At 37.6% G+C, this 14,585-nt stretch overlaps 1 protein-coding gene across 4 annotated transcripts in view; it reads right to left on the reverse strand.

Annotated features, from left to right (window-relative positions):
• Positions 1 to 6,822: 6,822 nt before the first annotated feature.
• cadm2a (cell adhesion molecule 2a) overlaps positions 6,823 to 14,585 on the reverse strand; it is a 259,250-nt gene continuing 251,487 nt past the window's right edge. For all 4 annotated transcript variants that reach the window (XM_030154802.1, XM_030154804.1, XM_030154801.1 and 1 more), the window contains 2 exons: positions 13,975 to 14,097; positions 6,823 to 12,696 (listed from right to left, as the gene is read on the reverse strand). In XM_030154802.1, the coding sequence (XP_030010662.1) occupies positions 12,578 to 12,696; positions 13,975 to 14,097 (242 nt within the window). In that variant the 3' untranslated portion in view covers positions 6,823 to 12,577. The remainder of the gene's footprint in view (positions 12,697 to 13,974; positions 14,098 to 14,585) is intronic.

Genomic DNA, 14,585 nt, shown 5'->3' on the forward strand with positions numbered 1-14,585 from the left:
TCACACAGAAATTAACTGAATACTGTTAAAAAAAAAAAAAAAAAAAAAAAGCTTCAGTAAATGTTGGCATGAACCACGGGAGTTCTTCTTCTCCATGTAATTTTAAGTGGGGTGGGGCCCCCTATGGACCAGCCACCACTACTGCTTAAAAATGACCTGGTTTGGAAGAAGAAGATGTGGGTTAGAGTTGACCTAGACTTGTGGGCGTGTTGTAGAAAATGGATGAATGGATCATAAATTTAATGATCAAACATACATTATTTCACTCATCTATACCAGTATGTGGGTCCACTGTCCACTGTGCCATTTTTGACATCAAAGGCAAAGGTTGAAACACTTAACCTTTAACCTTGCTCTGAAATGGACTTTGCTTTTGACATACACAAGATACGGAGCTGGGATGACGTGTGGAGGCCATGCCTGCAAAATATCTTTACTGAGAATCACCTTCCTGGTCACCTCTGATCTTTAACCTGATCTTAAAAAAAAGTCATAGGTGTTGCTTGAGGATCTCAGTGTGTTTATGGGCTCATGGGGTGAAAATTCCCTCAAAGTAAAGCTTGTAGACATCAAAGTCGTTTTCTGTACAAACACTTACTGATGGCATCTGGAAGCACAGCAAACAGGTCATAGCATGTGTGTGTCTGGACTCGGCACACAGGTGGTTTGTGGCTACACATGGTCAGCACAATTACTAAACATCAAAGGCCACTAAAATCTCTGCTGTCATCCCCGGTCAATCCCTCCAAAGTGAATCATCCTCCAAGGTAAACGGAGATCTGGGGACACATGATACCGCGGAGGGAAGAAGGAGAGAAAAACACAGGAATGAAGATGAGTTAAAGGGCCTGTGCTGAAAGAAGGGAAGCGGATGTGGAAAAGATGGGGATTGATAGATGGAGGGCAAGAAGTAGCTCTGAGTCAAAGAATGAAAGGAGACGACCGGAGATGTGGTCAAGTGAATCCACATCATGAAAAGGAGGAGAGTATTTGCATATGGAGCAGTTGATACCTCAGAGACAGCTGGCAGACTGACAGCGCTGGGCAGGTATGAGGCTCAGCACCACGGTACATTCAGAAAGTGACACTTAACGAGAACCTGTGTGTGTGTGTGTGTGTGTGTGTGTGTGTGTGTGTGTGTGTCCATGCATGGAAGGGCCACCATTCATCTTAAACAGAACTTCATGCAGCAGCCTTCAAAAATAGAGATGTTCTGTATCAGTTCTTTCTTTTCCACAGCACATCCATCTAAGTCTCTTTTTTAATTGGCATCCTTTTTTGGCACAATTTTCTCGTCTTTTCTTCTAAAGTTTAACTGAGGGGCATAAAAGTGCTGTGTTGTCTTATCTGTGGACATACATCATAAGAAAACCCTAGTATGTGTAGCCGATTTTGTGACTTCATTATCTTGGTTTGAAATCACACCGACCACATTCACATGCATAGATTTAACGCGTCACTCTTTTCTTTGGTCAAGAGGTGGCTATTCTTCATTCTGAAACAGTCTCTCAAACGTAAATGAATGCATCAATCAATACCTACCCTGTTTTATTCTCTTGTCATTTCATGTGTGGCAAAAAAAAAAAAAAAAACCTTAGAAGTTTTCAGGCTGCAGTAATATTTCTTATGCATTTATGTCAACATTTGCTGTATTTTGAGTTACCATTTGTACTTTAGCAATTTACTTTTTTCCATTCATTATTCAGGATTAATCCAAAATCAACACTTGAAAAAGCTTTGGATTTCCTTAAAGCCTCTCTGAATTTGTTTCATTTAGAGATGACAATAAATCCAACATTTATTACAGAAAAAACAGAGTGAGAGACGAAACATAAGTTTACAAGGCTTGTTTTTGGTTTAAGCCTAAACTCACAGCTGAAAAGCTTTTGGATTTCTCAATAATGAGTTTAAAGAATTTAATTGTTGCCTTTCTACAGAGATGAATGGGATTTTAAGGATTATGACAAATGAATAAAAAAAAAGCCCTACATTTTTGGAATTATGCAGCATTAACATTTACTTCAACAATACATTTAAGATGTGATTGGCCATGAAGGGTGGTGTTGACAAGGTTTGAGTAGATGTACAAAAATATAGTGGTGGGTTTTGGTTCGGTGACAGCTTCGTGGACTCAGCTGCGTGCTATTTACGTGTTGCATGGCTTCAAATCTATTGCTGCCTGTCAAACTACCACCACCTGTCTCTTCCATCTGTCTTGTTCTTCACAATTCACTATCTAATGAAACTGGGATACAATATAACAAAAACTTTCTGCAGACGTGGAAAGTTTAAGCATAATTTTCCCCCGGGAAACTTTGAAAGGTGTTTATTGTTAAATCAACTTGGTCAGTGTGGAAGATCTAAAAAATAAATATGCAATGTTAAATTCTGCATGCGTGCAATCTTCCACGACCTCGAGTCCCAGATGAACAAACTGATTGAGCGGTACCGTAAGTGAGATTTTATTTTACTGACTCCTCAGGTTCCATCAGGGGAAGAAGAAGAATAACTCCACAGCTGCGGAACTGAAACCCTCTCCAGGCTGTATTTACTCCTGACAGGTGGGTTGATTGCAGTTGCTTTCTTCAGCCTAACATGACTTCTTATTGCCACTAATTCCCTCTCAGTCATCATATTCTGACTCACTGAGAAGGGTTCACACTTCTCTCTCCCGTCTGTCAGGCTCAGTTGCTTTTTATACTTTCGTCTTCCTCTCGTGTGCTCTATTTTTCTCGCATGTAAACATATGCACATTCTTCACCATCCAGATTTTTTTTTTTTAGCCCTCCATGCTGTCGACAGGCGTGGGCAAAGGCATAATGCTTTCAGATTGTCTGAAGTTGGTGCCATTGATTCAGTGGCAGCTGCTCATCTTTCAGAGAGGGGAAGCTCATTGTTGCCTCACATTAAAAAAATTGTCAGGTTATTTAAACATAAATTTGGCCCTCTGTTCCTTTTTAAGAAAATGTTCAGTGACCTTATCTTACCAAGTAGGCGTCTTTTCCAGGGACTTGATAGCTAGTTCACTCCAACCTAGCCAACAGTATGACTGATTTAACTATCTACAAAACGATACTAAACTCGAACAAGAAATGATTAAATTATGTAACTGAAACAAGAAAACATTGAAATTATGTTAAATTGAAACGAGGAAGTACAATGAGTGTGTTGTATTTACAGTGCAAGAAATGAACAAGTAATTTCGTAGTGGTTTCTCTCTCGAACGTGTTCTAACACATTTGTAGTTAATGAAATGTCAACACAACCGCACATATTTAACCATTTAATTTTAGTAATTTTAGGGGAAGCCGACCTTCCCTTACAGTCTTTGAGAAATTGCCTCTACATTGATTAGTTTAACTCCATGGTGGTCTCCATTTGTCAGTTGGTGCCAGTTGTTCTTAGTGTTTTTGGTTAGTTTATTTATTTTGCATGAAATGACAAGACCTAAAAAGCTGTCAGTGACAAACATCATCTACTGATTTAAAATGTAACTTCGGAACCACTAATCCCATTTATATATCAAAATAATTCAGGTAAAATGCAATTTTTCAGCTTTTCATCAGCAACAGATATGACCCATTTGGATGTTCAGAGACTCTGTAGTGAATGTGGAAACACTGTTATTATCTGCAGCGTTCATTCAGCAATAAAATCCACATAATTTGACAAATGGCACTGGTGGTAGATGTTTGCTTTCATATTCTTTTTGCCAAAAAATTCACTTTCCCTTCAGTTTTCTGTGTAATATCATAGCCTTTAATCTATATAATAACCTTTGTACTTGCTCTGAGCTTCATGAACATCCATCTGGGTATTAAATTTAATATAGAAAAATAGCAGATTTTCATTAAAATATAAAAAAAAATGCAAAGGTATAGACAAAAGTTATTGGGAATTTACACTGAAATACTTCTACATCTTGGAGTGTTAAAGTTTTCCTAATGTTCTCCTGTCTTACAGAATGTTGAAAAACAAATCCAAACAACTTTTATGGAACCTGCTCTAGAATTTAAGAGCTTCAGCCACTTTTCCACTGAGTTTTATGAGACTTGGTGTAGTATTTTTTGCGTAATCCTTCTGATGGTAAGATGGACAGACATAAAACTTCCTTGACATTTCACATCCAAAATGAAAAGGTCAGATTCATTGTGAGATCATTATGTTCAGCAGACACACTTTTCTGGCCCTTTGTCAATGCCAAAACTCAGGAACAGCAAGGAACATTGTGGCTATATTTCACATTCCGCTGGGTTCTGACATTAATGCTTATAGAAGTTTTATGAATTGTATTGATTTTCCAAATTCTCAAAAGCAGAGGGAAATCAACTAACAAAACCACCAACAAATCAACGCTATGTATTGATAGTCTGTTTCACTCACTGAATACAGTATAAAGCTCATTGATAACACGCATCTGTATTGTGGTATCATCAAGTTTATCATCAAACAAAAACTCAACTTTGACAGTCAAAATATCACTGTCTTATAATCCTCATATGCTGCTTCAGCTGATAGTTTACATCATAGCTCTGTTAGCTCACCTCTATTTTTAGACAGAAAACAGCCACAATAAAACCACAAATCATCTTTGTTTTCTGTGTGGTTTGTGTTGCCAGTAGCTGCACTGAAGATCTGTTTAGAATCATCCAAACACGGTCAGAACTGTCACAGTCAGTATGATATCATGACTCCCATAAATATAAATGTCACTATTAATTGGCATGTTATCCTTACACATTATGTTCACGCCACATCAAACACCACGCACTGAGGGTTATGATTATGTGAACCGAAGATCTTGGCGTAAATTGACACGTGATCACATGGCGTTGAATCACACGTGAAAGGTCAAAAATGCACACTTATAGCACGCCAAATGCCATAAGAACTGGCGTGACAAACAATGTGATTTCATGAGATCAGTCTCGTCACATTTAAATCTAATCATGGATCAACAAATGGTAAATTATTTATTCATTCATTATCTGAACCCGCTTTATCCTACTAGGGTCACGGGGGTCGCTTGGAGCCTATACCAGCTACTTATGGGCGAACGTGGGGTGCACCCAGGACATTTCGCCAGGTCATCACAGGGCTGAACATATAGAGACAAACAATCACTCTCATATTCACACCTATGGGCAAGTTAGATTAACCAATGAACCTATCAGTGCATGTCTTTGGATGGTGGGAGGAAGCCGGAGTACCCAGAGAGAACCCACGCAGACACGGGGAGAACATGCAAACTCCACACAGAAAGGTTCCACCCCCATCGACTGGTGTTGGAATCGAACCCAGGACCTTCTTGCTGTGAGGCACAAGTGCTAACCACTGCACCACCGTGTCGCCCTAAATGGTAAATTAATGCTCACATAATGATTTAATACTTTCACAAACTTCAATGAGACTCATCGGTGTAGAAGAAATGCTGTGATTTTATTATCAAACTGCATTCTTTTAATTTAAAGCTGTATTCAGAGGTGAAAGCTTTGTTACTTACTTTGACTCTAAAAGTTGTTTCTTGCTGGTTCTCATCCTATCTCGTTATTTTCTGATGCTCTGGTTAAAGACCCCTTGGCTGTAGTTTTCATCACTATGGGAGACTGACAGAGTGACTCACTCTCACTCTCACTCTAGTGGTCACATAAATTCAATGGATTGTGGTTATGAATAGATTCAGTGTGCATCTCTACAAACCAATACACTGGCATTGTTGGCATAATGTCAGAGCACTTTATTTTAAACAATCTAATGAAAATTTTAGGCCATTTTTTAATATTTGAAAGTAGACATACTACCTATATAGCCCCCTTGAATCCTCTATGTCACTGGTTTGAGGATGTGTGAAACATCCAAGTTTTTGCATTGTGAAGAATTATTAGTTTTGTTGGAACCACATATATGATTCAGCAATAACCTTACACACAGATGCTGTTGGACGAGAAAATGTGGAAGTCATCAGACATAGCTTAGCATGCAGCCACAGCACTGTATATCCTTCCACAATACTTAAACTCTGACCATGGCCACTGAAGGATTTCAGGAGCGAATGCATTCAGACCTTATTATTGCACCTCAGTGCAGCGTCTGCTCAGGTTTTTCCATTTGGGGGATTTATTGCAATACACTTGGAGAACTAAAGCCTTGAGAAAGATATAGAACTTGCAGAAACTTTATTTCTTATACCTTTATGTCATTGTGGTTAATCCCAACCATTGTCTGGTTTGAGGTTGGATTATAGATATGAAAAAGTTTGTGAGTGGAAATCTGGACACTGAAATGTTTTGTCCTCTGTGTCTTTCAAGCTCCAGCTCACACATTTTAAAAGCCCTGAGAGTGATGTATTTGCAACAACTGTCATGTCTGAATGAAGCACCAGTGCCATTTTCCTCATTCTTTTCAATTATTTTTTTCTACACCACACAGTCTTGATTTACTGGGACTAATTTTGATGGACGTGTATTGGAGACAGAACTTTTTAGAGTGGGGCAGGCCTGTGTAAACAGCAGATTAACAAAGGGGAATACTACTCAGAAAGCAGAGATGATGGTTGAACACACTCCACGTGGCACTCTGAATGGCATTCAGGGAGCTAAAACACAACATGAATTATTCTTGTTGTTAAAAATTCATGAACACGTGTCTTTGCATGTGTTAGCTTGTATTTTGTGTGCATAGACCGCTGTGTGAACAACTTCCCACATTTCCAAAAGAGCTGTATTTATAGTGCATGATCACTACTTACGTACTAATACTGAGGTAAGAGGCTTTCAGAGGGGAAATGATGACTTAAAAAATAGAAACAGGCCGGTACAGGTGTTTAGGCAACTATTTATTCAACAATTTCATTTCATACATGAGAATGAACCTCTAAATTAAATATAATAAATCCCACAGACAATGGGACAAAAACTCCTCCATTACGGTGCTATATCGAATCAAGTCCTCTCAGTACAGCTTGATATGAAACCCCTTATTTCAGTAACTCATCAAGGTACATCAGAAGCTGAACTAATGTGTGTGGCACTAATCCTGATCTTGCTGAGCTTTACTGTGGATATTTTTATTTAGTGACTGATAATGTTACAGTTCCTTCCATCTACAGACTGATGTAGCCTACAGTACATAAAAATGTGTGTTGCTACGAGGAAAATGACGAGGACAAAAGCATTAAATCGCTTACATACCATTAACCGAGAATGAGTTAACAAGGTGTTTAAACATTATTTCTACCACTCTTCAAACTCATTATTTGCAGCATATTTCTAAATTTCAGTATTTCAAGTCAGTGATCAAAGCAGAAAACAGTTTCTTCCCAATGATAGCGACATGACAGAATAACTGAAGAATCACTGAATAATTTTATTAACATTTGTGATAATCTTAAACTCAACAAATACATGGTGTCAGCGTACAGGGACTAGCAGAGTGGGAGGTGCTTAAAAGTCCCCATTTTAAGACAAAACTAAACAAAATTTCTAAAAGAAATATATTCCTGAGATGCAAAAGAAAAGTTATAATGGAACAAAAGCAACAACAAATCATAAAAAAACCCCAAAAAAACAACACTACATGCGATTGTGTTACATGTTATAGTCATCAGTGTGACAGTACGAAGACTGGGCCGATTCTAGTGTCAATATTGCAGACGAAGAGGTGTACTACAGCCAATCTGTACAGCAAAGATACAATGAGGGCCAGAGGAGGAGAGATTGGACTGAAACCGGCCATGTCATGCTATTACTGCTGCTGTTCTGAACTAAAACACACACACACAAAAAACATGATTTAAAATAAAAAGCAGTAAAAGAAAAGTAGCAAGTATGGACAAATCATTTAGGAAAGTTGCCATTATATTTATATTTACCCCTTTTTAAGCGGGGATTTAGAGTTGATATCTGTGGTTTTATGGGCCTCTAACATCTTTAAACTGGGTGCAAGTGAATTTGTGATAATGTATTTGGGGCCAATTGTTGCCCATATGATTTTTTGTGACCACAGGTGATCGTGGTGCATGACGGCAGCAGTTTGAGCTTAGGTAAGCTTTGATAATGACCAATAAATCAGCTTATTCCTTCCCCTTAAAGCACAGGCTAAAGAGAAAGTTCAGGTGGCTTCTCCAGGGAGAAAACCGATGCTGCACAGCTGCAAGGCACAAATAAACAGACCTCAAATATCACTATAAAGCTCCCAAAACCTGTCTGTGTAATGATATGAATTATAATTGTTTTAGCAGATAGTATAGATAACATCTTTAGATGATGTTTTTTTTTTTTATCAATATACTGTCTGTTGTCTATAAAAGATAGAAAGTGATTATAAATCCTGCTGCTGTGTGATGACTGCAGCAGAAACGTAGGGATTGTACAATCTATAAGCAGGAAATGATCGCCCATTGAACTAAGTTATCACAAACCAGTTAAACTGCAATACAGACAATATTTTTGTGCATTTATATTCATATTCCCAAGTTATAGAGGAAAAACTCTGCCTACACAAATTTTTTTGTGATTTTATATCAGCCTGTATGTGCCTCTGCCAACATGAAAATTGTTCACAAAATTGGACAATTTCATGCCAAAATGAACGCCAGTATTGCACTGCGCTGCCTGATCTGCATAAAGACACAACCGCGGCTGCACCAATCCCACCTTTACTCAAAGAAAGCAGGTTTGTTTGAAAGCCAGGAAATTAAGCTGAAAAAAAAAAAAAAAGGATTTTTGCCCAATGAAAATTACACTGCGACGAAGTTAGCACTGTTACTGTCCCGCCACCAGCATGAAATTAGAGGCCCACGATATGGTGGTATATGTCGAAAAAGCAATAGGCAACAGGTTTAAAGCTTAGTTTCAACCGCACAAGAACAAAGAAATACAACTAATAACAAACCCAGAGATGTAACAGAGCTACAATTGATTCTATCATGGTAAAATAGTGCATGATGGTATGTGCCAAGCTGTTGATATAACACATTAAAAAAAGATTCAGGTTTGGTCTAACTATTATAAAAAGCCATTTGCAAGAAATTAGCTCATTATTTTCATGTCAAAACAAATATTTACATGTGGTTTTCATTAAAAAAAACAAACAAATAAAACACAAGAAATCATAAAAAGAAAAAATCACACACAGAAATTTCACCATTTACTAAGAAATACCCATCAGATTAGTCAGAGTGCATAATTCAGGAAATGGCACCTGTTCGGTCTAATTCAACTCATCACTGCAGACCTGGTTAATATGAGTGCACACATCATAATATAAAACAGCCTGTTTCTCTGACTTTAGTGAATCAAATCCATTTGTCCTTTTACTTTTTTTTAACATGAAGACAGATGTAAAGCAACAAAAACTTGACAACGTCACTGATTTAAGACACAATGAAAATAATTATATATATAAAAAAAACTATATAAAAGACATTACATCATTGTGAAACAGTTGTACATAACTCTATACATAAAACGTGACAGATATAAGGAGCCGGTCTAGAAAATGTTTCGTCGAATCTATTGAAGGTTCATTGTGGAGCTGAAGTTTCATCAGTAAAAAGTGGTGGATTGATTTAAGTGCACTGAAAGTAAAATATGGAAACTGGCACAGCTTTTGCAATTTCCAACTAATAATTATGTGATGAAAGTGTTATATGTAACTAAACACTATGTCAGTGGTGACACACTACAATTTAGGCAATAGATCTAATGTTTCCCAGCTTGTGATTTACCCCAGCAGTGCTTGAGTTAGAACTTATTTGTAACTTATTTGCATAATGTTGTAAATTGGCCACTGAATTGGAGACAGATGGGCCCTATTTTTTTATTGCCCTTGGTAATAATTTGTTCCCTCTTAACAGATTAGTGCCTTGCCTTTAAGTCTTGAATTACAGAGGCCACAGTGCTTATCGCTCTTTCACAGGAGATACGTAAATCAACCAAATTCCTCCAAACTGATATAAGATGACTAAAATGGATATAGCAAAAGAAACAGAAGTTTATTTCAAGGAAATGTTACATATTTGACGTGGTGTGTGATACATTGCCCCACATGAAGGTAATACTTTGTCAGAATTTCATAAAAACACATGGATATTTTTTACTTTCTTGCCAGACAAAAAGCCAATGAAAACACATTAAAACGCTATTTTTCCCAACTTGTCTTTTCTTTCTTTCTTTTTTTTTTTGTTGATATTTTCTTTTTCCATCAGATCTGTAGCACTAAGAGCATGTCACAAACACAAAAAGCCATCGCGCCTCAAAATTAGCTCACAAATATACTTTCATTGTGGGTTCCTAGTAAGTAATTTTTGTTCAAATAAATTAATAAACGAAAACGAACCAAAGAAAAACCATGCTAATGTGTATTACCAAAGTTTACCTCACACACTTTATATACATGCCCTGTGCCAAAATAAAATATATTTCTTTGAAAGTTGTCTAATGCAATGGCAAATGATAAATGTAAAATAGATAAGGTGGCTAATATACAAATTTCAAGAAGAATTTTAAGAAGTACGGGAACCCAGAATTTTCAAACAGTAATTTTCACAATAACCACATTTTAGCAGACACAATATACAGCAGGGAGTTTAGAACCATTTAAACCAAAAAATATAAGATTTTTTTTTAATATATAAAAACCATGATTTAGCTCACATTTTCAAAAAGATGCACTGTATTTTTCCAGGATTGAATCAAAGACAGCCTTGTCATCCCTCCATCACCCATTGGAATTGAACAACCATTCTCAAGGCAATCTAGTTGTTGGCAAAGGAATACAGTTACTCATTCAGACATTTTTGTGCTTCTCTGTTTATCTTCAGTTCTTAGAATTGGGAAGGAGGCCCCTGCAGATCTATGACCCAGCACTCACACGTAATTTTTATTCATTTTTTTTTGTTCAGTTTTTTGTTCTTTTTTTCCTTTTTGTGCTTGAAAACCCCATGAAATCAAACTAAAAGTTAGGTTCACAGAGAGCAGCTCTGCAGAAAAAGAAATTAAACCAATATCCAATATCTAACTAAATTGTAAAAAGTGGTTATGAGATAAAAATTGGAGTCTGAAATTAAAAAAAAAACAAAATGATGCATTTACAAACAGAAGGCATCACCTTTTGCAGCAAAATGATGTTACGAATAAATGCTCACCGATGATCCAGGACAGTTAAGTAACTTTAGTTTACAGTGGAAAGCTGCCTTGACCTTGTGATACCAAGAGGCATCAATTAAAATATTATTTATTTTCCTGAAAAAAAAAAGAAAAAAAAAAAAAATAGTAATAATCCTGTATCATATTTTAACTCCTCTTCCTCCTCCTCCTCACAACATTCATTTTTACATTTCATGGGGTTCTCAAGCCTTAAATGTTGTCAAAGAGATGACATTAATGAAATTATTCAAAGTGAAAAGCTAAACTAATTTCAATACAATTTATACAGCTCTAAAGAGAGGTGATTGACTCTTTCTGTACACCTGAACCCTTTTATGTGAATAACAAACTACTGTAAGCTGTCAAGAGGACACTGAAGGTGTTGGCATTTTGCTAAACTGCAGCCTGGACAGTGCAGGAATATACAGACAAAAGTACATATGGACAGCAGATTTAGCAAATGGTTTTATATATTTGATTGAGTGTATTTGATGGAATGCTTAATCTAGCATCTTTCATATATTTTTGGTGTGTATTCTCTGCTCTACACAATACCACACTACCCTTTACCCCTACCCTAGAATGAAAATCATATTATACACTTATCTGACAAACCTTGCTACAGTGTTACACAAAACCTTCTTCTTATCTTACAAGGGTCAACTGTTTAATTACAAGTCTATTTAGAGGAGGGGGTTGGGGAGGTGGATCATCTAAAAGTACCATATTCAGTGTGATAGACATGTACATGTATAAGGCGTAAACACCACAGATCTTCATTCAAATAATAATAATTAAAAAAAGACGCAATGCATAATCAAAAGCTGTGAGCTAAAGCAATGAAACGATGGTCAAGGTAACCACCTACAAAGCATTTACATTGCTACTGACAGACGATACATGAAGGCATTGACAGAATTTCAATGGCGTCTGTATTTTTAGGCACCGTGTTGATGTGAGATATGATATGTGTTTGTGGACATGTGTGAACAAAGGTGTGTTTGGGTATCTAGTTGGAAGGGGGGAGCAGAAGAGAGATGAACAAGGAGGCCATGTAAAAAGCAGTCATGGTAGATATACAGATTTCCAGATATTCATGTTGGAGATGGGAAATAAAATGGGTGCGGGGACAAATTCTGCAGCAATGGCAAGCTGCCTGTAAAAACCAACCGCTAAGAAGAAGGAAAAGGGGAAAAAACGATGAAATAAAGGACATCGCGTAAATGATGGAAATGGCCTAAACAAAAGGCAGTAATATGAAAACACTTGGGGAACTTCTCTGTCTGTGGACCGCCTGTGGTTTCTTCGTCGACACAACAGGGGCAGTGGTCGGAGGCGGAGAAGAAAAGGGAAAAGAAAGAGAGAGAAGAGATACAGAGATCAAAAGACAGAAAAGGAGAGGGAGAGAGCCGCACAGCTCCCTCTGCAGTCTAAATGAAGTATTCTTTCTTTTCCTCTGCGTGCGCGTGGTTGCCCTCAGCGTTGATAATGGCTGTGTCGGCGTCGGGCGCATCGTCCGCTCCTTTGGCCTCGTTTGTCAAGTATGTTCCTGCGGAAACGAAAAACAAACCTATATCAGGGAAAACAAATACTGAGCAGCTCTGCATGTTGTTCACTGCCAGAGGCGAAAAACAGATCTGAAGACAACCTCAGTAATGCTACATTATTCATATACAGTATGATGAGAAGCTAGCACAGGATATGCAAATACAGCAGTGAGTAACCGTGCAAAGCCTTTCACAGATACGGCAGATTAGCATCCGCAGACACTTTTATTCTCCTCAATAGCGGCGGTTAAGGGCTTAAAGGTGCATGTCCAACAATTTGATGTGGCGCTTAGTTTAAGCAAAAAAACTCTTTGCAGAACAAAAGTAAGAAACTGACAAAAACTCAAGTAACAACTCTGACACCCATTAACAGATGTTTAACTGAATATGTGAAAATAATTATTTATGTATTGGTTTTTTAAGACATTCAGCAAAGTTCAGAATTTTGCTTTCTTTTTATGATTTTGGTTTGTTTGTTTCTGGTCTTTTTTTTGGCAGCTCAATAATTCTTCTAGTTCTAGAAGTTTTAAAAAGAAATTGGTAGAAAAAATAGATAAAGGAACTGCAGATCAGAGTACCTCAAAGCTATTTAAAAACTTAAAAACAAGAGAAACAACAGAGAAAAAAAATTAGAATTGAATAGTTTGTTTGTAGACGCTTGTGCAGATTTTCTTTAGCAAACTTTGTTCTGATTTGATCAAAACAATCTCAAGTTTCCACCTCAAGAGGAATATTTTTTGAGAGATGTTTATGGCGTATTTACTGCCTGTGTTCGTGTCCAATAATTTAACAAATTCTGTGAACAGACCAAGTCCAACAATTAGACTGATATGACTAAAAGGTATTTTCATTTTGGTCCAATGTACCTTATTTTTCTGCGCCACAGCTCTATTGTTGTCTGAAAATTACTCAAAACACATCTATTAGAAACACATGAGTGTATTATACTGTTAAACTGCCTGCTATTTTATGATATTACAGTGAATAGGCTTGGGACCTTGTATAAAGGCCAGAGCATGTTAATACTCAGACTAACATATTGTTGCTTTTGGCCTTTTCATGGGACTTGTTGAAAGTATAAAATATGTTGAATATTACCAGTCTGATCTTTAAAGCCCCTGCGATTCGTTGATCTCTGTATTATTTCCTCTATTACAGATATGTTGTGCTTTCATACCTTTGCCCTTGGAGAAAGATGGCTAAAGAAAGGTACAAGTAGGACATGCTCCACTGGGTACATGAGCTTTAAAAGACCTGGGTCTGGTCCGCTGTGGTTTTACCTTTATGCCTGGCCAGGTATCTTCCCAGAACAATGATTAAACACAAGGTGACAAAGACCACTACAGCCACCACTCCTCCGATCAAGGCATGGTCAGTGCCGTGCTGCCCCAGAGCGTTGGGATCTGAAGAAAGACACAGACGGGGAGACAAAAAGAAAAGATGAACGCGCTGCTTAGGGAGGTGATAGAGTGAGGGCAGAGAAACAGCGAAAGGCAGACAATACAAAACAGAACAAGGGAAAAGAGAAGATTATTTCCAGTTCATTCCTGGTCTAATGATCATTCTGAGTTGCTGTCATTCCTCCCCCCTTTCACATCATGCAGTCAGAGCAGAGTTGCCTGGCTCTCTGAGAATAATAAAAAGGAGAGAGAGGAGGAGAGATGGACACCACATTGACACACAGATACAGACACTGGCAGACACACATTCGCCCTGCAAAATGAAGGAAAAAGAGAATGAAAGAGTGACTCGGAAAAATGACGTGAATAATTCAAGACCACCCCCACGGTGCTGCAGGAGTCCCCAACATGCAAACCAGGGCAGCAGTGGAAGAGTAGTACACAGTAAATAAATCATCACACAGAAAATAAAAAAGGAAAGATCAATCTTT

Source organism: Sphaeramia orbicularis, chromosome 14 (assembly GCF_902148855.1).
Source record: "Sphaeramia orbicularis chromosome 14, fSphaOr1.1, whole genome shotgun sequence".
NCBI lineage: Eukaryota > Metazoa > Chordata > Actinopteri > Kurtiformes > Apogonidae > Sphaeramia > Sphaeramia orbicularis.